The sequence below is a fragment of the Toxotes jaculatrix genome, chromosome 23, assembly GCF_017976425.1.
Source record: "Toxotes jaculatrix isolate fToxJac2 chromosome 23, fToxJac2.pri, whole genome shotgun sequence".
Lineage (NCBI taxonomy): Eukaryota > Metazoa > Chordata > Actinopteri > Toxotidae > Toxotes > Toxotes jaculatrix.
The window spans coordinates 6,503,962-6,527,118 of record NC_054416.1 but is presented as its reverse complement, the minus strand read 5'-3'; the positions used below and the strand labels follow the sequence as shown (position 1 = coordinate 6,527,118).

Below are 23,157 nucleotides of genomic sequence, written 5' to 3'. Positions count from 1 at the left end.
AGGCTCCCCTCAGTGTTACCTGTCCACCTGTCAATTTTTCCCTCCCAATTGCCTACCACGCCCAGCCAATCACACTACAGCTCCAGGTCTCGTGAAACCAATGAGGGCGCGGCTTCCGTCCGGCAACCAGAGGGGATGTCGGGATAAAAACTTAGCCGTGTTGGATAGAAAAAGTTTCGGGAAGAGCAGGAGGGAGGGGACTGAGGATTGGAAGTGTAGCAATCCGACAGCGAGCATGACCGACGCGGAGGCGCAGAGCGCTCCACCATCGGCACCGGTGGAAGAAAAGCCACAGCCGGAGAGAAAAATCATAGGTGGGTGCAGAAGGTGCTCATGGTCTAAACTTGACAATTTAGTTGTCAAGGAAAGTTTTAAACCCTCAACTTTAGCCTGAATTCATGTGCGTCTTTTGACATGAGTCAGATAAACAGACCATGCTGTCCCCGCACTGATTTTATTTTTATTTCATTTATTTTTGACATTTTTATCTCACCAATAAAAAAATCAGCTGCTTTATGTGTGAAACTGTGTAGCTTATCTATTGTGTCAACTACAGCAAGGCATTCCACAAGCTATGTCGACAAAGAGCCTGACTGTTTGTCAATCACTTCTCCGTTTGACACCATGGTGTGTTTCCTTTTAGGAGCAACACGTGTCCTCGGTTTTACGCATGGGTTTATACCAAAGAAATCAAACCTGCACCGAGGAAAAACAACATGGAAGACATTTATTTGGCAATATTGAAACATGAAATAGTTTTATTCGTTGCTCATAAATAGGCTAAGTCCCTAGGACATGACTTTTCTTTAGTACATTACAGTTAAATGGCTTCTATCAATTTACGACAGTTTTATCTGTAGCTGTTAGGAAAAAGAATAACGCCACATTGTGTTTTTAAGTGTGTGTGTGTGTGTGTGTGTGTTAGCAGTGTGAACTCATGACCTAAATTTCCTCTTTATCAGCTGTCGCGCCCTCCAAGCGGGGCCCTCGCAGGTGCAAATCATTTTAGTGAGAATCAAACGCACCAATTACACGCGTTTAGGTGGTTTTTCCAAAAAAGAAGCCGTGCACCCCTTGTCCTCATGAGTAAGATGTAACCTTGAGGTTTTTGGTGACTTATTTGTATGACCCTTTTGTGTCGAGGTGGGAAACGTGTATCTTTGTTTAGCAGCCCTCCCTCGTGACCCAGCGCAGACCTGGTTTCAAAGTTATACAGTTAATGATTGACGCGCAGAGCTCCCATTTCTTGTTAGCAAGGCTGCCATTCTTACAAGCAAGATAACAGTATATCCTTTGGATGGCTGTATAACTATAAGTGAGATGTTAGGGGCTCTGTTTTTAATGGTGTGCTACCTGCTGTTGCAGCCACCTTGGTCCAAGGCACAGTGAAATGGTTCAACGTGCGTAATGGATATGGCTTCATTAACAGGTACTGTTTCCTTTCAGTTACTCTGGGCTATCAGCATTAGTTACTTCACTGCCTTTCAATGCATCCTCAAGTTTTTCCAGTACTAATAGTCTAATGAAATAATCTAAAGCCCCCTGAGTCAAGAGTACTAATAATGAGGTTTTATTTCTCACAGGAATGATACTAAAGAAGATGTGTTTGTTCATCAGGTAAGACGAGAAAGAATTTTTTATGTTATGTAGATTTGTCGTCCTTTGATGCTTAATCTTTCTCCTCAGACTGCTATCAAGAAGAACAACCCTAGGAAATTCCTCCGCAGTGTGGGAGACGGGGAGGTTGTAGAGTTTGACGTGATTGAGGCAGCCAAGGTAAAAATTGTGGCATCTATTTGATAATATGTTGTTAACATAAATTTAAATGTCTGATCTTAAATTTTTCCATGTTCTCCCACCCTTTGGTGACCTTTAGGGCTCGGAAGCAGCCAATGTGACTGGCCCAGGTGGCGTTCCAGTCAAAGGGAGCCGCTACGCACCCAACAAACGCCGCTTCCGTCGACGGTTCTTCCCTCGCAGCCCTCGACCTGGTGACCAGAGCAAACCAGCTGATGGCAATGCCCCCGCCGTTGAGGGCGAGGGAGCGGGAAAAACTGATATAGCAAGACCTCAGCAGCGCCGCCGCAGACCCCAAAGACCACGTCAGGAGGCACAAGATGTAAGTTGATGTTTTTTCAACCTTGAAAAGTAGTTTATGGGACAGTGGAGACAGGATTTGATTACAACCTGGAGTAGAAAAGAGTATAAATCAGGTCTCATCATAAAGAACGAGAGTGCTGTTTATGTACAACTCTGGGAAAATTCTTTTTAGCATTGTGAGAGCTACTTTAAAGAGAGGTTCTATTCCAGACCAGGTTCTGTAGCAGACCAGTTCGAGGTTTTGTTGCTTGATCTCTTTCAGGGTGAGTCTGGAGAGCAAAAGAACGGAGTAGCAGAGGACGACCAAACGCAGCGACCACCACGGCGTAGATTCTGGAGTACATACCGCAGGTGATTTGACATCACCTCCTAAACTTATATGGGTTTTAAATTGTTCCCACCTCAGGATTCCAGGCATGAAGAGCAGGTTTTAATATTCCCTCTGTCCTGGGATTCACAGACCGTTCCGACCTCGCCCTCGTTCTGATCAGGCTGCGGACAGCGAGCAGGCAGCTGCACCAGAGCAGAGCCAGGAGCAAGGTGAGGTGAAGCAGACAGGGGCCTATGAGGGCCCACAGACCAATGGAGAAGCAGCACAGGGCCAAGGCCAGAAACAACGGCGCCAGCCTAGACGGCGCAGGCAAAGGAACTCAGAGTCGTCTGCCTCAAAAGTGAGTATGATTGTTAATGGTGGGTAAACTGCATCCAGTGCTCTGCGAGTGACAGGTGAGCTTTTTGGGTGGACTTTAGCAGTTGGTAAGAGCAATGTAGCATCATGTGCTTTTACGTTTTCTATCTAAATTAAGTAAAAGTTAGACATCACCATCTTGTAATGGTTTATTGTATTGTACACTTGACGCAGTTTTTTCCTGCTTGCACATATTGCAGAATGATACAGAGAAGTCAGCATCAGAGCCTGGTACCCCCCCTCAGAATTCAAAACCAGCTGATCTGAAATCCACATCGAAATCACCGAAGGCCTCTCCTAAAACCTCCCCTAAAACACCCAAATCTCCTGAGGTAAGGTGTTAAAACTAATATTTTCCTCATTTGTGTTGCCACTCGTATTTGCTGTGATGACTAATATTTTCCTCGTTTGTGTAATCACTAGTGTTTGTTGTGATGACACAAATATCTTAACTGTCCTTCCCCACAGCAGGCAGCTGCCACAACAGTCCCAGCACCAACAGAGTGACGTCAGTGAGAGGACAGTCGTGTGACCCTTGGCAAGAGGTGGGACCCCACATTAATGCAGTGCAACCCTGGGTCAGGTGGGGTGGGAGACATGAGGGTGTAGAGTTGCACTTCTTGTGCTGCACAACCAACATTGGCTGTCTTTTACAGAGGGCAGGATGAGGGACATTAACGGGCTGTTGACTCAAGTAAATGGTTTTAAAGAATCTTTGTTTGATGCAGGGAACATGGGAACCTGGATTTCAGATTGTTTCAGGGTTAGAGGTGTCTTGTGTTTTTAATGTTCTTGCTTCTTTACTGTCTTTCTTTCTTTCAATCCCTGTGTCTCCCTCATGTTTTTTGTTTTTATTTTTTCATTTTCATTTTTGTTTTTGTGTCTCATAGGTCCTAGGGTTGGAGGACTGGACCGGTTTCAAAACACATGCACTGCTCTCCCCTCCCTGCACTCCCCCATCCTCCAGCCCACCTCGTCTCGCTGTCATCCCCTCAGGCCCCTTCCCTCCCCACTCCCTCATCTTGTCTTGTGTTGTCCTGTCTAGACACTGACATTTGGAGAGGGACACGGGGTAGGGAAAAACGGGATACAGGTGGGTGGTGGGTGCATATTTAGAAAATTACAGTACATCTTAAAAAAAAAAAAAAAAAAAGAAAAGAGAATGGACACTCTGCTTGGTAGCCCAGTTATTCCAACCCCCCTTTAAAAACAAATTTTCTTTAATTGATCAGATGGGGCACATCAAGCCGTTTAGAGGAACCAGCCTTGATTTATTATTTAACTTCTTAATTTGGTTGAAGAGGGGAAAACCAAGCAGGTATGAGGTTGGTGGTGCATTATGGGAGTCGGTTTAGTTCTGGTACCACCTCAATCAATTCTTAAAACATACTACTCCCTTCATCCTCCTCAGCCGAGGATAGGTTGAAAAGAAGCTTTATTTCTTTTGTTTTACTTATTTGTGTGTGCTTTTCTTTGGAGGGGATTATGTGCAATGTCAATACTTAAAATGCTAATTAATAAATCATGTTTGCAAATCTCAGGATTCAGTATTTCTTCGTTTGATTTCTAGGTTGCAGACAAAGATCAGAGACTGCTTTGCACAGTTCTTGCATTTGTTGCATGTTTTTAAAAACCGGATTGCTTAAAGATGATTGATGTACGGTCCTTTAATGGACGCCTTCAAAGCTGGTTTCAGTAACATTATTTACAGTACTTGCATCCTTGAGTCTCACAGCATGACCACAGCATCAATACTCACTGTACACATCACAGGTCCTCTTAACAATCTCATTCTGAGTTTTCTTCACAAGGTAATGATACACACTATTTAAAGAACAGACAGCAAACAGTGCACATGACAAATGCCAGAAAAATACACAAACATTATGCTTGTGTGATACAAAATTAATCTACAGGAAGATCTCTTTACAGGCAGCCCTTCAGATTGCACAGCTTGCTCTAGTTTAGTATATATATATATATCAGTCTTCTGTTTACAAAACCAGCTGGAGTGCATAAAGAAGTGAAAGTTTTAGACCCTCACACCCTTAAAAACTGTATCAACAACCACACAACACACACTATATGTACACATGAAGTACTAAAATAGACTTTGTTTCTCTTAAAAGTAGCATTTCTACAGGTTGTGCAATGAGTTTCTCGTGATCAGAAAAGTACTTTGTGATGGCACTTTACCTCCGTGTAAGCTGGGAATGCACCTTGAAGAGAGTCTGGGTAAATCAGTGGGTCACCAGGGACAGTTGGCACATTGCCATTAGGGCTGGGTATCATCTGATGTTTTTCTGTGCCCATGTTGTTCATCTTGAGTTTTGGTACTTTAAGGAATAAAACAAAAATTCTACAAACCTTTTTTTCCCCATTTACAAAAGAAGCCAAGCATCTAAACACAACACCAGAGTATCACCCTAAATAAAATGCACTCTAAAATAATCTTGCACCTGTAGGATTTAAGCCTCAGTGTTGGATTTTTACATTTTCCAGTCTCTAGTCTCTAGTGCATTCCCAGCTTCTGCATAACGTAGACAAAAACACTCAACTCTGTGGCTGTATATCATTATATGTTTGTTTTTTTTACCTAACTCTGAAAATTATTTGTAGATAAAGTGCAGGAAATCCTCTTCTCTCTCCACCTCCGCCTGACGATACTGCAACGCCAGCAGTCGATGCCTCAGCAGTCCAGACACCTTCTCCTTATGTGCATTGTGTTCCTTGAAACTGTCAATTCTTAATCTATAGGTTTTCAGCCTTTGTCAAGACTTATTTCTTAACTATTAGCCTTGTATTGCAGTGGTACCAGCAAAGGACAATTCCAAAACACCCAAATTGTTACACACCTTTAACACTGCTTTGGCACCACAATCTATATGAATACAACAATAGACCTCAATATACATGACAGAAAATAACAGTCAGGCCCATACACACAGTTCATCCCAGGCTGCATTCAGTTCCATTTCCCTACAAGCAGCGACTCTTTAGTTGATGCTTTCTTCCCCCAAGTAGTCCAGCTCAGTGCTGGGCTTGTCCATGTCCAAATCCATGTCCATATCCATCATTCCTCCTGCCGAGTGCTGGTGGAAATTTGCTGAGATCTGGTCGAAGGTCTTCCCCCGTGTCTCTGGCACCCGGAAGAATGTGAAGATGAGGAAGAAGAGGAGGAGTCCTGCGAAGATCAGGAAGACGTATGGCCCACAAAGTTCCTGGGGCAGGATGGGAGGAAGTCCAGATTAACACGAGAAGGAGTAAAAGCTTGGACACTTGCAGAAAATGCTAGACTTACAAAACCAGCAATGGGGTACTTTCATCAGTGTTTAGGAAATCCAAATCATCTGTTTACGGAAAAAAAAAAATATATATATATATACTCACAGCAATATACTGGAAACACATGCCAATGATGAAATTCGCTGTCCAGTTAGAGCAGCCAGCCACAGCCATTGCAGCTGGTCTCGGACCCTGAGAGAACAACTCGGCCACGAAGAACCAGGGGATGGGACCTGGACCCACCTCAAAGAAGGCAACAAAACCAAAGATTGACAGCATGCTGATGTAGCTCATCCAAGGAACACTGTCCTGTCAGGTGGAAGAAGACAAGGTTCAGAAGTTTGTGGAGACTGGCGATCATGTGGAAAAAAAACAAACATCAAGTACAGTACAAGAAGTTTGCATCTTTGGGAAACTGACAAGTAAAGCGAGAGCCATGGTCATGATCACTGCACAGATGCACATTCCTCCCAGTCCAAGCATGTGGAGTGTCCGTCGACCCATCCTCTCTATGAGGAAGAGCTGGTAAGAAGAAGAAAATAGGGAAACAGGCAGAAAAATATTGGACAAATTAACATTTAGACTTGATGATGGTTCTAAATGAAACATCAGGCTATAATTAAAGTTGAGGAGGACATTAATGTTTGTACCAAATTTCAGAACTATCCACACAATAGTTGCTGAGACTGATTCTGCCATCTGAACAGCCTGGTATGCTAGTGTGGCTAAAAATCACATTTCTTGACCCATTTAATGACATTGAAGCATCTTGACTTGCCAACCCAATGCAGGAAGATTTGAGAACCGGGCACAAAAAAAAAAAAACAGTGACCAGCCTCCTCTGTTATCTTATTTGCTGTTCGATAACAATGTTAAACAGTAATAGAGACACACTTTGGTCATAGCAGGACTGTAGTGTTTATTGTACTAAATTCAAAAGAGACTGAACACTTAAAATCAAATTCTCATGTAAGAAAGAAGGAGCACATCAAAAAGCCAAGGTGAAGGCCTGTTGGTGCGATTACTCACTGAGACCACAGTGAAGGCACAGTTTACCACACCAGCTCCTATGGTGGCATAGACTGGACTCTGGACTCCCGCTTTCATGAAGATACTGGTGGAGTAGTAGAAAATCTGCCAGGGGGGTAAACAGGATTAGGTTAAGTCAATATTATACTGCACTGATTCCTGTTTTTGGGTCTTTTATGTAAAATCTACTAGTGCCATGCAAAATAAGAGTAAAGAATAATGCAACTGTCTAACTGTGGATCCTTCATGCAACTCACCGCGTTGACCCCAGAAAGCTGCTGGGAGAGCTGCAGCAGGATCGAGATGATGATGGGCTGGCGGTAGATTGGAGAGCGAAAGAGCTCCTTGATGGACACTTTCCTCTCCATGTCCATCCTCCTCTTCTCCTCCTTCATCTCTGCCAGCATGTTGCCCACCTCCTGCCTGCCCGTTAACCTCCTCAGGCCTGCACAGGAGGTATGTAAGGAGTAAGGAGTTGATAAGTGTGCAAAGTGATGGACACTTTTTCTTTTTGTTTCCCGACAGAGTAACAGTAGAGCTTATTCCAAGATAAGGTCAGAACCTTAAAGAAGTCCGAACACCAGTGTGGAGTACTCCACCCTCTGCTCACCGCTCTTGGCGTGGTGCTCCTGGCAGCGGACGATGTAGAGGAATCGGGGGCTCTCGGGACAGAATGGAAGAAGCGCCATCTGAAGTACAGTTGGCACGACGGTTAAACCCAGCAGAACAGGCCACAAGTGCTCACTGCCCAGTAATGACTCCAGACCAAGAATCTGCACAGGGAGAGGAAGCAGATGTGAGCGTGTGAGTAAAATTTCTTCATTTGAAGATGAAGCTAGTACAGCATTTGATCATATAAAGTCAGATCATAGTGTGCTGTTGTACCTGTGCAATGAGAATGCCTGTGACTATAGCCAGCTGGTGCAGCGTGCCCAGCGCCCCTCTCAGACTCGTAGGAGCAATTTCACCCACATACATTGGTGTCAAACCTGATGCCAGCCCTGCAGAGAGGAAACGTCGGATGACAGACAGACACTTTGTTTCAGGTTGCAAATAATTCCTAGCTGCATGTTTAACAGAGTCAGGAGAACGCTCTAAGTTTAAAATACTTTCCTGTGATTTTAAATTTGTCAGATAAATAAATATATGCAGAACAGAAGACAGTGGACTGCTCACCACAGTAGGCACCGATGATAAAACGTCCGAGGATCATCATCTCAAAGGAGCGACAGAGCTTGGACATCCCCATCAGACTTCCTCCAATGAAGGCAAACAAGTTGTTTATGAGCATGGCTTTCCTCCTGGAAAAAATAAACAGATAAGCATATTTGGAATTATGCATCTCCAATGTTAAATATCCTGACTCTGCATGAAATTTAATTTAATTATCATTATCAAGATAGCCACTTGACTCAGAAACATAAAATGAAGGCCATGTGTCAGAGTGGGCGTTCACATGAACTCAAACACCATTAATATTAAATTAACTTGCTTGAGCATTTGGCTAAGTTGGCTCCTGACACGCTGTTTGAAAAAATAAAAGCCATTCATATTAAATAAAGGATAAAATTACAGTCATTTAACAAATGGCTACTGTCAGTGCAATTACAGACTGGAATTAAACCTTCCGGGTAACAGTGTTTGTCCACAAAAATGTTAATATGGAACATTTAAAACATACTTTTTAGCAATAGGATGAGTACAACATATAGTTTCTGTGTTGACTGTCTGCAATTAGACAGCTAGAAAGCTACTAATATTTTAGGCTCCAGGGGGCAGTGTCACACAAAAACACTTAAGCCTTCAATTAGTCACTTGGTGCCTGACTTAAATTAGTGGTTAATATTTTTGTTAAAAAATTTGAAATGACGGAGAAGGTACAGGTGGGATCAGTGTCAACTAACACCCATCAAGGTTAACCTAAATATGACAGTGAAACACTTGCAGTTTGGCTTTATTCCATTTTTTGAAGATATTTTTAGATGATCATTGCAAGTCGTGCAAGAAAGTTGTGCAACAGTGGCTAGAGCAGCAGTGACGGGCACCAGATGAGCAACCTTTACTAAAAGGATAAAGAATCAACATGAAAATATTTCAAAGATCCCTCCAAACATGTCTTAAGACATATAAAAATACGATATGTGATATGTGAAATGATGTGTTTTTTAAAGTTGCCTTGTTAAAAGGTTTTAAACTTGTACTCACTCTTTGTTAAATCCAGAATGTGTCATTATACAAATGTGGATCATTTCAAAAGCTGGACACTACATGTCTCTTCTTGCCTCCTCCATTCTCAGTGATTGTGCACTGGAGGCCTCAAGTTACGTACTGGACCATGACTGACTTCTGGTTGTGATATGACATCATTGTGCACAGTGAAGCTCAAACATCCGAGTGGGAAATGCTCAGTGCTCTTAGTGTCGTGATCCCACTCCAGTCTGTGTCACGCCGCTGAACAATGAGATCCACTGTTAAAGGGAGACTCTGTGTTCACAGGAGACTTGACTTGCATCTAAAGCACTTTGACCCCAGAGGCTGCAGCAACCCCCCCGTCTTCGCCAGCCACACCAGGCGACCTTGTCCTGAGTGCACCCAAGCGGAACGCTAGCACCCCCGACTCTTCTACGCCCCTCCTGACCCAGCGCTGCCAGCTCTGTTCAGATCCCCTTTCAGCCAGTGGAAGATGTGGGCTCAGGTCCAGTTTGCATCCCAGCTCAGGTTACAGCGGGAAACTGGGTCGACAGGGAACATCCTGGGCAGAGTTCCCCCTGAATGACTGAAACTTGAAGTTGGGATCCATTTTGGATCCATGCAGAGGAGGAAAGAAGATACTCACAGAGCCCGCCACAGAAACATTTTACGTTTAGTGTTTGACTGAGTATTGTCATAACTGACTTCAACAGTATGACCCTTTGTCAGTGGCAAGTTTTTTGTTTATAGCTTTCAAGCTTTTCATTGTGTAAGTATAATGTATAGGCAGTGCAGAGGACTATAAAACCTTTAAAATTCATCACATTTTTGTTGAGTTGGGAGGAAGAAAAGAGTGTACATTTTTTATTAATCCCAGTGTAATTTGACATTGAAGAATGTCTGGAGGCTGGAGCGTATAAAATATTTTCAAAGGTTTTCGTAGTCTAGGGTTCATGCAGCAAACACAGGGAAAATATTAACTTCCACCTCTAGAAGAAAGACATAGATTAGAAAGCGTGACATCCTGTTTTCCCACCTGCCCAGCCACTCGGAGACGAAACCCACGCAGAAGGAGGAGAGCATGCCCCCGATGGAGAAGATGGCCACAGACAGGGACCAGAGGGAGGTGAGGGTCCCAACGGGGATGGGCTCTCCATACCGGTGCACCCATGTAGCATTATAGTCCTCCTCAATGATCTGCACAAAGGTGACAAAAAAAACCCCACAGTCTTTAAATGCATTTACCTTTAAGGAGCCAAGGAAAATCCAAAAGCAGCATTCACTGCGCACAATTCATAATCCATTGGCAATAAATCATGGGCTAATAACCGGAGGGAATCTCCTGTACAGTAGAGCAATTTATTCTGTATATTAAAAACAACCAATACTCAGCTGCATCTTAATAACACATAAAAAGTTTCTCTTCTGTTCTGGTTTTAGAGTCTCTGTGAAACCATGTCAGATGAAACCACAAGATTTTCAAAAACCTTGTGCTTCCATCCATATATGCAGAGAGTGACAGTGTATTTGAAAGTGACGGAAAGCTAATCAGGCACATCGCTCCCTGCGTTCACTCTTTAACTTAAAACTTTCATCTGTTTCCTCTGAACTCATGTCCTTTGCATGAGAGGACTTCACAGCATCATGTGCCTTGAGGCAGCATGGCGGGATGCTGTGGCATCAAACACGCCAACGTGTAAAGTCAGGTAATGTGGAGAAACAGCAAAGTTAACATCTGGTTAAATGCCACCGTTTTAGTCTCCTGCATTCCTGCACCAGCAGATCTATTAGCACTATACTATAGATTATATACTCTATAATCCAGATGGGCTGCTGCTGGGCATTTTCTTTATTGGTCAGCTCTGAACATCATCCAAGTGATCAGTGCTCAGTTTTTACCTTCTGAGGTGCATTGATGACACCGATGTTGTATCCAAACTCCAGAGATCCCAGTACAGCAGTGAAGACGGAGAGAGCAAGGGTTGCAGTCACTGTCTGGAGCAGAGAGACACACACAAACAAACACACTGTAAAGAAGTAAACAACACATTTAAAACTATATTGTTTTCTGAATGGTGAGCAATGCTGAGACGTGTTGTAGTGAAGATAACAACGGCAAATTATATAAGAGCTTAAGTGAACAACTGTTTTCAATACACACACACACACAGACACACTCATAACTCTACTCCACTAACATCATCTATATATAACTCTGATTCTGATGAGAGACAATCTCCAGCGCTGTCCATGACTTCACAGGCTGCTTTACTGTTGATGCCTGAACTTTAGCTTCCCTCCAGTTTCCCATCAGGCCACAGGCACCTGTCTCCACGGTGACAGACGAGACGACCTTGGGGGGATGAAGTCTTCCCCTCCTGCAAAGTGTGTTTAATTCTCAGAGAGCCATTTCATAACTGGCAGATGAGTTACCTAGCAGTTAGATGTTTAAGACCTAGGTCTAAAAAAAAAAAAAAACATAAGTTAGAGTGCGTCTGTAAAACTCTGTCTTGACCTTGCTGTGTTGAGTCTGTAGATAAGTGCTGTTTAGTATTCACAAACCAAAACAAAATGGTGTGTGTTTGCCTATGTGCACGTGTCCTTGCAGAAAAGGTAAAAATGTTACAAGCTGCCCAGTTATGCTCTGTTACACTTCATGTGAACTGTATTTTTATTAAAAATCCCTCACAGCTAAATGTGCAGCCGCTCATTTACTTTTCACTTATCAGGAACGAATCAGTAGCTGCCTTTAAAAACCAGGGTAATAACTACACTCGGTTTACCAGAAGGCCATGTCAAAACAAATTTTAAGCTTTGCCTAAGTCTCTCTGTGAGACTCTATATACTATACTCACTTAAGAAAACCTGCTCTGAACACTTAGTATTAAAATAGGATACAGACTGTGCTCACACAAACTTTTGTCTTGATGGGATTTCTTGTTTTATACTTTGAGGAGAGATTAAAGTGTCCAGAATTACAGGAATAAAACACTTAAAATCGACACTTAGATCCATCTGACCCAGAAATGATTTCTCGAGGAGAGCTGGGGGGAGCATACAACCCAGGCATTGTTTATAAGGGTGGTGAAACTGAACCAGTCCAACTAGGTGGCCTTACAAACCCACAATACAAAGCTCTGACCTGTAAACTGAGAAATTTGCCCGGTCAAGGTCACATTCATAACAAAATAAGGGCCAAAGCTCCATTAGACCAGGGCTGATGTTTGGTTTTTTTCGTGCTGAAACTGACTCATCTACTGACCCATATATTACAGATTATTATTACTCTGAATTATCCTTTATTTTGGACTTTATCTTAAGTACAATATAGATCATTGATTTACACGTTTTCAACGCTGTTCTACTTGTTTTAAAGTTTCAAGAACTAAGATAAATCGTGCCAATGAATCCTATTTCACATCATTTTTATTCTAAGATTACTTTTAACTTTTACTTTACTATTACTATTACTTTTAACTGGACCAACCAGTTAGATTTTGCTCATTTACTGGATTGTACGAGGCAAACTGCAGTTTTGCACAGCAAAGCACGCAGCTTCACTTATACATTTTTGTGTACGACGGAGAGAAAGCCGTGCGTAAAACCTCTCCAAATAAAAATACGCACGCAGTCAAACTAAAATAACGGTTTGTCGTACAACGGACATTTGATCACATCACTTTTGTGAGTAAAAAAAAGAAGAAGAGGTGCAACGACATTTGTAAACTGTGAAAAGCTCACAAGAGAAAAATTACCTCCCCTCCGAGTTGCTGAAACCCGGCCGGCATGACTTTGGAAGCTCCAGACACCCGGTGGAAGTCGGTGACAGATGCGTCTGGTGCCAAATGGGGACACGTGGAACAGGACAATGAGCCCCAACTTAAACCCTGAGCCCTTTAGCGCCAAAAACGGAGGGAAAAGTAAAATCCAGAAGGGAAGCCCTCAGTGATCAACCCGGTGCGTCCTGTCCTGCAGGTTGTCCTCGCTTCTTTGAAGTTTGCCTTGCGTCTGTCCAGCTGAGATAGAATGACACCGCACACCCACGTGCACACCTCTCTCTCCGTATCCACAGGGGAGGGAGGGGTCTTGAGGGGAGGGGGGTGAGGCTGCTGCTCCAGAGAGGCCCCTTGGGCTGATCTTGAGGTCCTGCCATAGAGGACGCTCTCCTGACCTTAACTACCATTGGCTGAAGATGAGAGGGGAAAGAGCATGTGTACAGGAAGAAGACCAAGCTATACAAGAGAAGACTTGCAGGCTCTTACACACAAAAGGGGGTCTGGCTTTTATTGCGGTGCACAAGAGACAAAGCACAGAAGTGAAAGAGCTGTGATTACATTTTAAGATTCCTGTTTAAATCAACAATCATTTATCAATAGCCGAGGCTCAGGAGCCAAAGATTTGCTGAGGGCCAAATTTGGTCTCAGGGCCCAGTTTTATGAGCCATGTTACATAACGTCGACTGGCCTTTTAAAGAATTATAAAACCCTTGAGTGGATGCACAGCAGAGGCAGATTTGCAAATCAAAGATCTGAAGCATAATTCTTTTATTCTCTCTCATAAGGTGCAGGATTTGCAATTTAGATCTTTGGACTCACAAATCTCTGAAGCATCACCTGTTAAAGGTGAAACATGGAGGTTAGGTGGTTGCACAGGTGCTGGACCTCAGCCAAACCCAAGTCAGAGTCCGACATGCCACCAGCTATGACTCAACATTTTTTGTGGGCGGCTAAGAGGGGCTCGTCTTTGACGCCCTGGTTGCCATTGTCTGTCTCCCCAACAACCATAAATCCCTTTCTATTTCAGATCACATGCCAAAGAGGTCACACACCACAGCTCACCCCGTTCCACAAACCCTCCCCATCTGTTGCACACAACAAAGCGTAATCCTCTTCCAGCAGGCGACAGGTGGACTCTAAATTTGGGCTGCACCACCTGAGTTAGCAGTGTAGGTGTGGTCAGGGAAAGTTTGGGGACAGGAGTGACGGTGTGTCCGAGGCGGGGATTAGGGGGTGTGTTGTGGGAGTGTTGCACTGGGTGGGAAAACCACATATCTGCCAAAGAGCTGAGTGGAAAAATATCTGTTCCAGATCTCTCAGTAAAAAAGATACAAGCCAAGCCCCTGCAGCCACACCCCCAACTAACACCACTCTCTCCTTGGAGCTCGCAGCCTTTTCCTTTTCCTTTTGCTGCCCTCATACGCACATTGAGAAAGAGTGGAAGAACCTGACACCTCTCTTCCAAAGCCAGGGGGCCCCAAGCCCAGTCATGTGTGCGTGTGTGACTCTAAATGTAGAGAAACTTTACCCCATCAGAACAGTGGCGTAGTCCCATCTAGCATAGTTTAAGGATTTGTGTATGCAACAAGGTTCAGACAGAGGTTATATTACATTTCCAAAAAGTATCATGTGAATTCATACAGAGGGAGCCAAGAACACAGCCGAGAGCCGAGAACCACAAATTCAGACGTAGAAATGGTATAAATAAGCTCACGCACTCGCAACCTTGCAAACATTTTCAACCAAAAACACTTGTTCAGCGCTGCTTCTCAGCACAAAATGTCACCTGTGTTGTCCCCACACTGGAAACTGGTGCATGTTTTACTGTTATCTGAAACAAAAAAGTCACACCACCGCACACACACACACTCACACACAGCATGTGACTGCCCTTTATTTCTCACCCAAGTGATGTAGAAAAAGAGCCTGTGCAAATACTGTGCCTCCTTGTCATGACCTGTAAGTGTATCTGCGTGTGTTTGTATATATATGTGTGTGTGTGAGTGTGTGTGTGTGTGTGTGTGCGGTCAGTGAGGTCAGCTGGTTCACAGTCATGCTACAGTAAACTGAATCGCGTGATGGATGACAGGTGTTGCACTGTATTGCGGTCAGTGTCAGTGTTTAACAGGCACCAACATTTCCACCAAAATGCCACGTGAGTTCAGCCGTTTGCTGGGAGAAAACAAATATGAATTCAATGTTCAAAAAACTTGGAAACAAACATCAGTGATGAGGGTTGTAGCTATGTACACATAGTGTAATAGGCCACATGCTCAGTTTTCAACCACAGACCATCCAACTATAAAATCACAAAGGACAAAAAGTGTCGGAGAAGCACATTCAGCTCATAGAAGAAAGTTTTTTTATTAGAATTCGAGATAATAAATCAAAGTGTCCTTATTAATTGAAGCTGTTATATACAAACATATATGTGAGTTTTAAAACAATATTCTGTGCTGACATGAAAATGTACAAATTATGCTGCAGATAATACCATCACTGAGGCCAAATTCACTTAGAGATAAAAAAAAAAAAAAAAAAAAAAAGACCTCTCTATTGTATCTATATGCAGTGCCACTCAGTTCACAGTGGACTTGCTGGCACCATCAGCACATTCACTCAAAGGTCAAACAGCCACGAAGCCCAAAAGTGGCACCAATAACCGCTGTGCTCCCTGAGAGATGGACGAGGACCAACATTCAGCGCATAGTCTTTGGATGTGACGACAGGTGCCAGTTCGGGACAAGACACCAGCAGCATGGCACAAGTGGCATGACGGGAGCCGTAGCAGAGGTGCAGATTATGAAATCAAGTCACAGTGTCAGAGTGTGCAATCAGCTGATTTAAACCTAACACAGTCTGTGCACAACGTAAAGAATAGGAGATGCCCAGACCCACGCAGGAGGAAACCATCCCTGACAGTCCTCAAGAGAGACGCTGACCCTGTCCACTCCAGGGACAAGGCCTCGGAGTTGACCTCTGACTTCACTGGAAGGAGTCAGATGCACAGGCATAATGTGGGTTCATCACCCAAAGATAAACTTGTCACAACTCACTGCTGTCAGATGAAAAACTATTAGAGGAACAAACACTAGATTTAAATACATTTTTGAGTTTTGTAACTTGATTAGACAAACAAGTTTCAATTAAAATGAAAAAAAAAAAACCACAGAAAATAATCCTAAAACTTTATTTATTCACAGCTGACCACAGTGAATTTTAAATCATCTGTCTTCCGTATGTAGCCCTTTATGTTGAAAATCACCCAGAGCACTTCAGAGCTTCATGTTTTAAATAGAGAAATGGTGAAAACTGGTCAAATTAACCTGCTGTATTTAGTGAGTTTATGCTTTTTTTCCTTAACATTCACTTTCTCTTCGTCATAATGCCGTCATGTTGCCTTCGAGTGTTCATAGGAAACGTGTAAACTTTCCTATTTGTCTTGTACCAGGAACAAAACAAAGTTGGCGTTTGGCAAGTTAAATAAATATAAAGTTTAGTCGTCATACAGTTTAGCATTCAACTGTGGTCCGGACTAATACACTCAATGCATGAGAACAGTCTGTGCCCTCCTTAAAAAGTGGTTTAGAGACCAAACCAAAAACCCACATTCAAGCTCTACAGCCTTTCATACAATAATAACACAGAATAATACAATATATTGCGTGCAGTTATTTGTTGTTGGGTTGTAATATTTCCGATGGTATTTGAAAGCAGCAACAGTGTTTCGCCGTGTCGCGTTTTTCGCGGATCAGGACGGCAGGACGCTCTGTGATTGGACGCTGACCTGTGTTAAATAGCTGCCTCCGCCCCCCGCTCCCGTTGCCCTCTTCGTGGGAATCCCCGACAGCAACGTGCTTTGCTATACCTCATAATATTTTGGCTTTTTTCGGCCGTTTCATTTCGCTTCCTCTACTCACACAAGTGACTCACCTCTCTGTGGACAGCGGTAGCGGGATTTGCAAGGTAGCTGTGTGCTCATTCACCTCTCAGTCGTTAAAGCAAAGACCGTAGAGCCGGTAAAAATCATTGTCTGCTAATAAAAAGTTTGGCTGCAGTTAGCTAACCTTAGTCGCTCAGATTCCAAAACGTAGTGCTAGCGTAATTAGCTAGGGAAGCTAGCGCAGCGCTTGCTAGCCAAAACAAAAAAAGGCTGTGCGATGCAGCCTTGTTACAGTGTCGATGATTGTTTGTATTTAATCACATTTTGGCTTTAAATGAAGTTATATTCATAGAGTTATGGTGGTGAAAAGTGCCGGCCAGTGAATCCAGGTCCATTTAGTTTGTGCAGGCCTCCTGCTCGAAAATGAACGGTGGCTAATGTTAGCATGTTGACTGGTTTTTCGTGTTTTTTGTTTGTTTGAGGGCTGTTGATTGTGAAGTCGGTAAGCTGGGTTTCCTTTCAGACATCATATATTTTACTTATGGTTGTGTGTAGGAATATTTGTGTGATATATTAAAACAGATGTACGTTAGTTAGCCGCTCTCAGAGCAGGAGGCCTACTTTATTTTGTCTCTGTTTGTGAACTCGCACTTCCTTTGTTGCAGCAACCAGAGTTTAACAATATTTTGGTGTTAATTCATCTTAAAGACTAAAATATTAACGTTGCACTATTCAATCCTCATTGTTCCTTTTCGCTTTGGTATGGTCCTCAAAAGGTTTAATGTAATTTTCCCCAATGTTTGTCTGTTTGTTGCGTCTTAACTAAAGAAGTTGAGACGACACAGTATTATTTTGAAAATAGCTTCACTTTTGTGCAATAATTTTGAATAAAATATTAAATAAAATCCGGGGATTCCCACGTTCCATCTGCTCTAATAAATTTTTTTTGTTAAATGAAAACGGGTCTCAAATATCTGGAGTTTTTTCTTTTGGATTGACAGGTCAAAGAAAGCATCACTTAAAAAAAAAAACATCACTTTAGCCTTTTGGAAATTATGGTCATTTTATAGACTACACAATTAATAGACCAATTTAAAGAAAGAAAAACATTCATTAATAATTCTGATAATTGTTGCACATAACGTTAGTCATACACTAGTTAATTAACTTTGTGGAATTAGTGAAATGGGGATTTCGGTAGAGATCAAATTGTTACGTACCTCACTAATCCAACACGAGTTCTTACTTCCTGTTTATCCCCACAGCACTATTGCATCTCGGCTCTTCCCTCATTTTCTCTCAGCTGGGAAAGGAGGGAAACAAATGATGGAAGAGCAAAATCTCGACAGTCTGCAGTTGAGCCAGAACCTGCCACTCAGCCAGGACTCCTTTAGGGAGCTGTGGGAGAGTGTGTAAGTTATGTTTTGATAGTGGATGACATTTTTTTTTAAATGTCAGTTTACTACAGAAGAGTTAACTAGTTTGTTTGTTTTTGCAGAGTGACTCCCTCCATCTCTACCTTCCCAGCAGCGACTGACTCGGGTCATGAGGCATGGAGAGCAGGTGAACAAATGGATATGTTGGTAAGCGTTCCTAGCCATGCCTTTGTTGAATTGTTGCAGGAGAAAGCTTTCTGTTGTAACAATGGTCATATGATGCTAACTTAAAGCTCGTTTTTGTCTTTTAGCAGCTCATGCAGGATGAAGTGCTGGCTAACGGATTTGATGAGAAGCTGTTTGAGCAGCTACCCCCGGAGACAGCGCCTAAAGATGGCGTCACTCCCCCGGCTTCCACCGTCCCTGTTACAACTGACTATCCTGGGGAATATGGCTTTCAGCTCAGATTTCAAAGATCTGGCATGGCCAAATCCGTCACTTCCACTGTAAGTAATTCCCGACCAGGGCACTGTAAATTTAGAAATTACTTTTATTTGTTGATTTTTTTTTTTTCGTATTTTAAACTGATGACTTATTATTCTGATACATGTCTTATATCTATTCTGATCAATGTCTGACAAATTACTGACAACTTCAGCAACAGAAATCTGTGTTTTCAGCTCGTAGTGTATAATTTTAACAGGCTTACACCCAACGTAACTGTGAGATCCCAAACGTTAAGTTTAACAACGCTCGCAGAAGATTATCCTGCAACCAAACATGGCAAGGAGCACAGGTCTGCTGTTTAAGCTGCTCGCCTGAGACAAAGGGATTTCAATAGCTGCTCAGTGCTGAGGCGTCACTCACTTTTAAACCGAGTTTCTTCAATCTGTAGCTTTTATATGTAGAAGTGCTGTGATCGGATTTTGTTTTAACATACTAAGTCAAATTCAGCTTTTCTACACAGAATTTTAAAATTTTTTAGTTTGTAAATTGAAAGGATTTTCAAACTCTCTGAAGGTCCCTGAAGTTGTCTTCTATAAAGTTATTAAAAATGTGTAAAACATTAAAAACTTTAAAAAAAGAGAAAGTTTAAAGTAAAATATCTTACCTTAGCGTCGCATTAATAGTCCATTCTTTCTAATCTCTCCTGTTGGCATCCATGTGGAATCTTATTCATTGTGACGATTCGCTGAATTTTAAAGTCTAGAGCCAGTCACTGCGTTTGAAGAGCCAATGGCATTAATATCTCTACGGTGACTCAAGCAGCACCATGCCACGGTTGGCCAGTTTAGTTGAGGGTTAGGTTGGTCTGCCCTGAAACTCCCACCCCTGCGACTTGTGCTCTGGTCTGTGGGAGAGTTGCAGTCTAGTGGTAAAGTACAGCTCTGACATGACGGGACATGTTCCTGAGCTGTCTTCCTCCAGCAGTGAAACGGTTAAAAACAGAAGCAAGTGAGGTAAATTGTTTTTTTAAATTTGATAAATCTGACTTGAAACTTAACACGTAGTTTGTATTTGGTTCTTTAGAGTAGAAAGAGTAGTTTAAACTAATTTGATCAAACTTTAATTACAATGTTTGGGTTTGAGTTTTTTTATTTATTTTTTTTCCTGAGACAAATTTCAGACCAGTGCTTGGTTTGAGTGCTCACACATTGCAGCTCTACTTCTTCAGAAGTGCACTGGCAATAAGGCGCATGCCTATCTCCCTTTGTTCCTCTCAGTTTTCAGAGGTTCTCAACAAGCTGTATTGCCAGCTGGCAAAAACCAGCCCTGTGGAGGTGCTGGTGGTCAAGGAGCCTCCTCCGGGAGCCATCCTCAGGGCAACAGCAGTTTACAAGAAGACCGAGCATGCGGCTGGTGTGGTTCGCAGATGTCCGCATCACCAGAATGAGGACCGTAAGGAAAATGTTTCTGTGAAAAATTACTGTGCTTGTGCAGTGGAAGAATTTTTGTTGTTGCTAGAATAATTTAATTGTGAGTGTTGTAGATCTGAGGTGATCTAAAAAAACGTTTTTCCATTTAGCTGCGGAGCATCGCAGCCATCTGATCAGAGTGGAGGGCAACCAGAGGGCTCAGTATTTTGAAGATCCGCACACAAAGAGGCAGAGTGTGACCGTCCCTTACGAGCCCCCCCAGGTACGGCTGCCTCACCCAGTCTGTCTGAACGCGAACATGTCTACACTGTTTTTATTTTTATCTATTCACGTTTCCTACAGTGTGACCTCAAAGGATTTTCTGTGTGAATTAATGAATAAAATTATTTTCTGTATGAAAGCATTTGTCAGAATAATGTGATCTTTAAACTGTCTTTTTATTGAGAGAGCCAGAACTCTTTCTTTAAGCTAAGTTTCCTTTTTTCCCCTAATTGCATGGACTTGTTTTGCGTTTCCTGTTTCAGCTGGGCTCAGAGATGACGACCATCCTGCTGAGCTTTATGTGCAACAGCTCCTGCATGGGCGGCATGAACCGCAGACCAATCCTTACCATCCTGACCCTTGAGAGTCCAGAGTAAGTCTTGTTTCTCTTTAACCAGGTCTGTTGTGGATAGAAGGAGTGCTGACGTATCTGGTGTAAATGGATATTTGATGGATGTTCGCATATTTTTAAAACTGCCATTGGTTTATTTTATTACTAAGAAATATTGATTTTCTTTATGCGGCCCAGGAAAGTATTCTTAACCCATGCTAATATTCATCTCCTTCCCAGGGGACTGGTGTTGGGCCGGAGATGCTTTGAGGTGCGCATCTGCGCATGTCCAGGCAGGGACCGCAAAACTGAGGAGGAAAATAGCGCCAAGGCCCAGAATGGCACCAAGCAAAGCAAAAAACGAAGTATGTGTCTGTTGCATTGTGTTGGATTTCAGCTTCTATCCCTTTCTGTTTCCTCACTAAGCTCACTTTTGTTTTAGAGAGCACTCCTGCTCCTGACACGACTTCTGTGAAGAAGTCCAAGTCTGCCTCCAGTGCAGAGGAGGAAGAAAAGGATGTCTATGTTCTGCATGTAAGTAAAGATGTGCACAGTTACAGAGGTGGATTTTCATCCCAAAATTTTCCATGCTGTGAATAATTTTTCCCCCATCTCTCGTGCAGGTTCGTGGTCGTGAGCGTTTCGAAATGTTGAAGAAAATCAACGATGGTCTGGAGCTGCTTGACAAAGAAAGGTAAGAAATGCATTCACGTAAACCTCAAGTCACTTTCAGTGGACTAAACATCTAACTTAACTCTGCCTTTTAGTCTGAACCTTCCTGCTGCCTTTTTTTTCTTGAAATCACCTGCCAGCAGAGGTCACTATATATAATGATTAAAAATGAGTGTAACAGAGCACAGTAATATTTCTGAACATTAGAGTTTTTCAGTATTTATGGTGAAAGAAGACTAATAACAGAGCTGATGGCTTCCATTAATTTGTGTTGTCCATGTCTCCGTGTCATCAACAAAACCATTTCAAATGTGTCACGTCTCCCGTGTGTCCCTCCACAGCAAAACCAAGCCTAAGGCCTCTGTGAAGGTGGAGTTTCCTCTGCCCTCCTGCGGAAAGAGACTCATGCAGAGAGGAGAGCGGAGTGACAGTGACTGAGAAGCTCGCTGCCTTGAGCTCTTCCAAGCCATCGGGTTTATTTCAGGGCTTTTTTTCTCATTGGAGTCCAAAATCACCTCCTGCCTCAGTACGCCAGAAAACTTGATGATAACTGTACTGCCTGAACATTTACTGTACTGTAAGTACTGTACAGTGTCTTTCCATTTAAGACATATGCAAATGAATGAAGGTTGAATACATTTTGCAGAGGAGAGCAGTTCATACTGTAGAAATCATGCCTCCTCTTCCCCACTGCACCCATGAAATGGCTGTAAGATCTTAATCTTTCTGTGATGGCGTCAGACAGGATGTCGGGGTGGGCACTTCAAACTGGGAGGGACTGGATTCAATCAGTGTTAATTTTGTCTGGGATTTTAATTTGAGCGTTAATCACTCCGTTTTTAAAATTTATGTCATGTTGTCATTTAAAATGTATTACATTTAGCAGATGGAAAACCACAGGAGTAGTGTCTTGGTTTTTCAGCGACATTTTTTTTTCTTTTATGTTTTGTCAAAATAGTAATTATGATCTTAAATTGGTTATAGAGAAAAAAAAGATCAGTTTATCAGTTGAGTCAAACTGAGGCAGACAAGTGATTTTAAAAAAAAACAAAAAAACGCAAATATAACGAGTCACTGCCATTTATTCGACGTTAGCCATGTAAAACTTGAATGGCTGTTTACCTCCAATATTAGTATTGCTGTTTTACTGTAGCGCAGTTCATTAAAATTCACGTTTTCATTTACCCGTGTGAGGGAATTTGGCTCTGGCGTTGCTGTCAAACTGTGATTCAGTGTTCTGTACAAGTCTCTAAAAAACTAAAGATCAAGAGAAACAAGTCAGGAACCAATAAAGCAAAACTAATGAATTCACAGGTAAAACAAGCTGTTATTAACAGTGATATTCATACTATCATATGCTGTCAGTGGAGCTTTTCTTCTGTCTTTATTTTTTTATTATTTTCATTTTTTATTTTCAAAGATCAGTATGTTATCTTCAGTGATGCTTGTTTTTACATGGTGAGGTTGGTCATAGGGAACTTCATAATTAAAAAAAAAAACAAACATTAAAATTAACACCAGATTTGGTAGATGAGGGGGCTGGCTGGATCACCCCAAAACGTTATCACTTTTTTTACTATCTGCATGTTTTTATACACAAGTTTTTGTGGGGCAAAACAAAAGAATTACACCTCTGACACACAAATACAGGAAAATCTCTTTTGGATATTTGGCAACAGAACTGATTAT

At 42.4% G+C, this 23,157-nt stretch overlaps 3 protein-coding genes across 6 annotated transcripts; 2 read left to right on the top strand and 1 right to left on the bottom strand.

The window, feature by feature from the left end:
- Positions 1-155: 155 nt before the first annotated feature.
- Positions 156-3,985, top strand: LOC121176924 (Y-box-binding protein 2-A-like). Of its 3 annotated transcripts, none has more exons than XM_041031068.1 (10): positions 157-314; positions 1,366-1,429; positions 1,584-1,617; positions 1,687-1,776; positions 1,877-2,119; positions 2,363-2,451; positions 2,561-2,771; positions 2,989-3,120; positions 3,260-3,333; positions 3,679-3,985. In XM_041031068.1, exons 1-9 carry the CDS (start codon positions 236-238, stop codon positions 3,293-3,295), a joined length of 978 nt encoding a protein of 325 aa, XP_040887002.1. In that variant the 5' UTR covers positions 157-235; the 3' UTR covers positions 3,296-3,333; positions 3,679-3,985. The 3 variants fall into 3 exon arrangements, with proteins under 3 accessions (XP_040887003.1, XP_040887002.1, XP_040887001.1); XM_041031067.1 differs by having other exon boundaries at positions 3,257-3,333; XM_041031069.1 differs by lacking the exons at positions 3,260-3,333; positions 3,679-3,985 and having other exon boundaries at positions 156-314; positions 2,561-2,775; positions 2,989-3,111.
- LOC121176923 (solute carrier family 2, facilitated glucose transporter member 4-like) lies at positions 3,905-13,323 on the bottom strand. Its single transcript, XM_041031066.1, has 11 exons — positions 13,048-13,323; positions 11,192-11,287; positions 10,329-10,489; positions 8,279-8,403; positions 7,988-8,103; positions 7,713-7,875; positions 7,360-7,547; positions 7,103-7,207; positions 6,494-6,595; positions 6,179-6,382; positions 3,905-6,009 (listed from the first exon to the last, which is right to left on the bottom strand). The coding sequence occupies exons 1-11, from the start codon at positions 13,078-13,080 to the stop codon at positions 5,785-5,787; spliced, it is 1,518 nt and encodes a 505-aa protein (XP_040887000.1). The 5' UTR covers positions 13,081-13,323; the 3' UTR covers positions 3,905-5,784.
- Positions 13,324-16,876: 3,553 nt separating this feature from the next.
- Positions 16,877-23,074, top strand: tp53 (tumor protein p53). Of its 2 annotated transcripts, none has more exons than XM_041031253.1 (11): positions 16,877-17,034; positions 18,217-18,363; positions 18,450-18,534; positions 18,642-18,833; positions 20,052-20,226; positions 20,354-20,466; positions 20,729-20,838; positions 21,037-21,161; positions 21,239-21,330; positions 21,420-21,490; positions 21,810-23,074. In XM_041031253.1, the coding sequence occupies exons 2-11, from the start codon at positions 18,275-18,277 to the stop codon at positions 21,904-21,906; spliced, it is 1,149 nt and encodes a 382-aa protein (XP_040887187.1). In that variant the 5' UTR covers positions 16,877-17,034; positions 18,217-18,274; the 3' UTR covers positions 21,907-23,074. The 2 variants fall into 2 exon arrangements, with proteins under 2 accessions (XP_040887187.1, XP_040887186.1); XM_041031252.1 differs by having other exon boundaries at positions 18,639-18,833.
- The last annotated feature ends 83 nt before the right edge of the window (positions 23,075-23,157 follow it).

What these genes read in the sequence shown, in the direction of transcription:
- LOC121176924 (XM_041031067.1), top strand. Translation starts at nt 236, where the DNA reads ATGACCGACGCGGAGGCGCAGAGCGCTCCACCATCGGCACCGGTGGAA. An exon ending in GCCGGAGAGAAAAATCATAG is followed by an intron (nt 315 to 1,365) that starts GTGGGTGCAGAA and finishes CTGCTGTTGCAG; the next exon opens with CCACCTTGGTCCAAGGCACA. An exon ending in AAGATGTGTTTGTTCATCAG is followed by an intron (nt 1,618 to 1,686) that starts GTAAGACGAGAA and finishes CTTTCTCCTCAG; the next exon opens with ACTGCTATCAAGAAGAACAA.
- LOC121176923 (XM_041031066.1), bottom strand. Translation starts at nt 13,080, where the DNA reads ATGCCGGCCGGGTTTCAGCAACTCGGAGGGGAG. An exon ending in TCATCAATGCACCTCAGAAG is followed by an intron (nt 10,490 to 11,191) that starts GTAAAAACTGAG and finishes ACCTTTGTGCAG; the next exon opens with ATCATTGAGGAGGACTATAA. An exon ending in CAGGCATTCTCATTGCACAG is followed by an intron (nt 7,876 to 7,987) that starts GTACAACAGCAC and finishes CTCCCTGTGCAG; the next exon opens with ATTCTTGGTCTGGAGTCATT.
- tp53 (XM_041031252.1), top strand. Translation starts at nt 18,275, where the DNA reads ATGATGGAAGAGCAAAATCTCGACAGTCTGCAGTTGAGCCAGAACCTG. An exon ending in AGGGAGCTGTGGGAGAGTGT is followed by an intron (nt 18,364 to 18,449) that starts GTAAGTTATGTT and finishes TTGTTTTTGCAG; the next exon opens with AGTGACTCCCTCCATCTCTA. An exon ending in GTGAACAAATGGATATGTTG is followed by an intron (nt 18,535 to 18,638) that starts GTAAGCGTTCCT and finishes TTTGTCTTTTAG; the next exon opens with CAGCTCATGCAGGATGAAGT.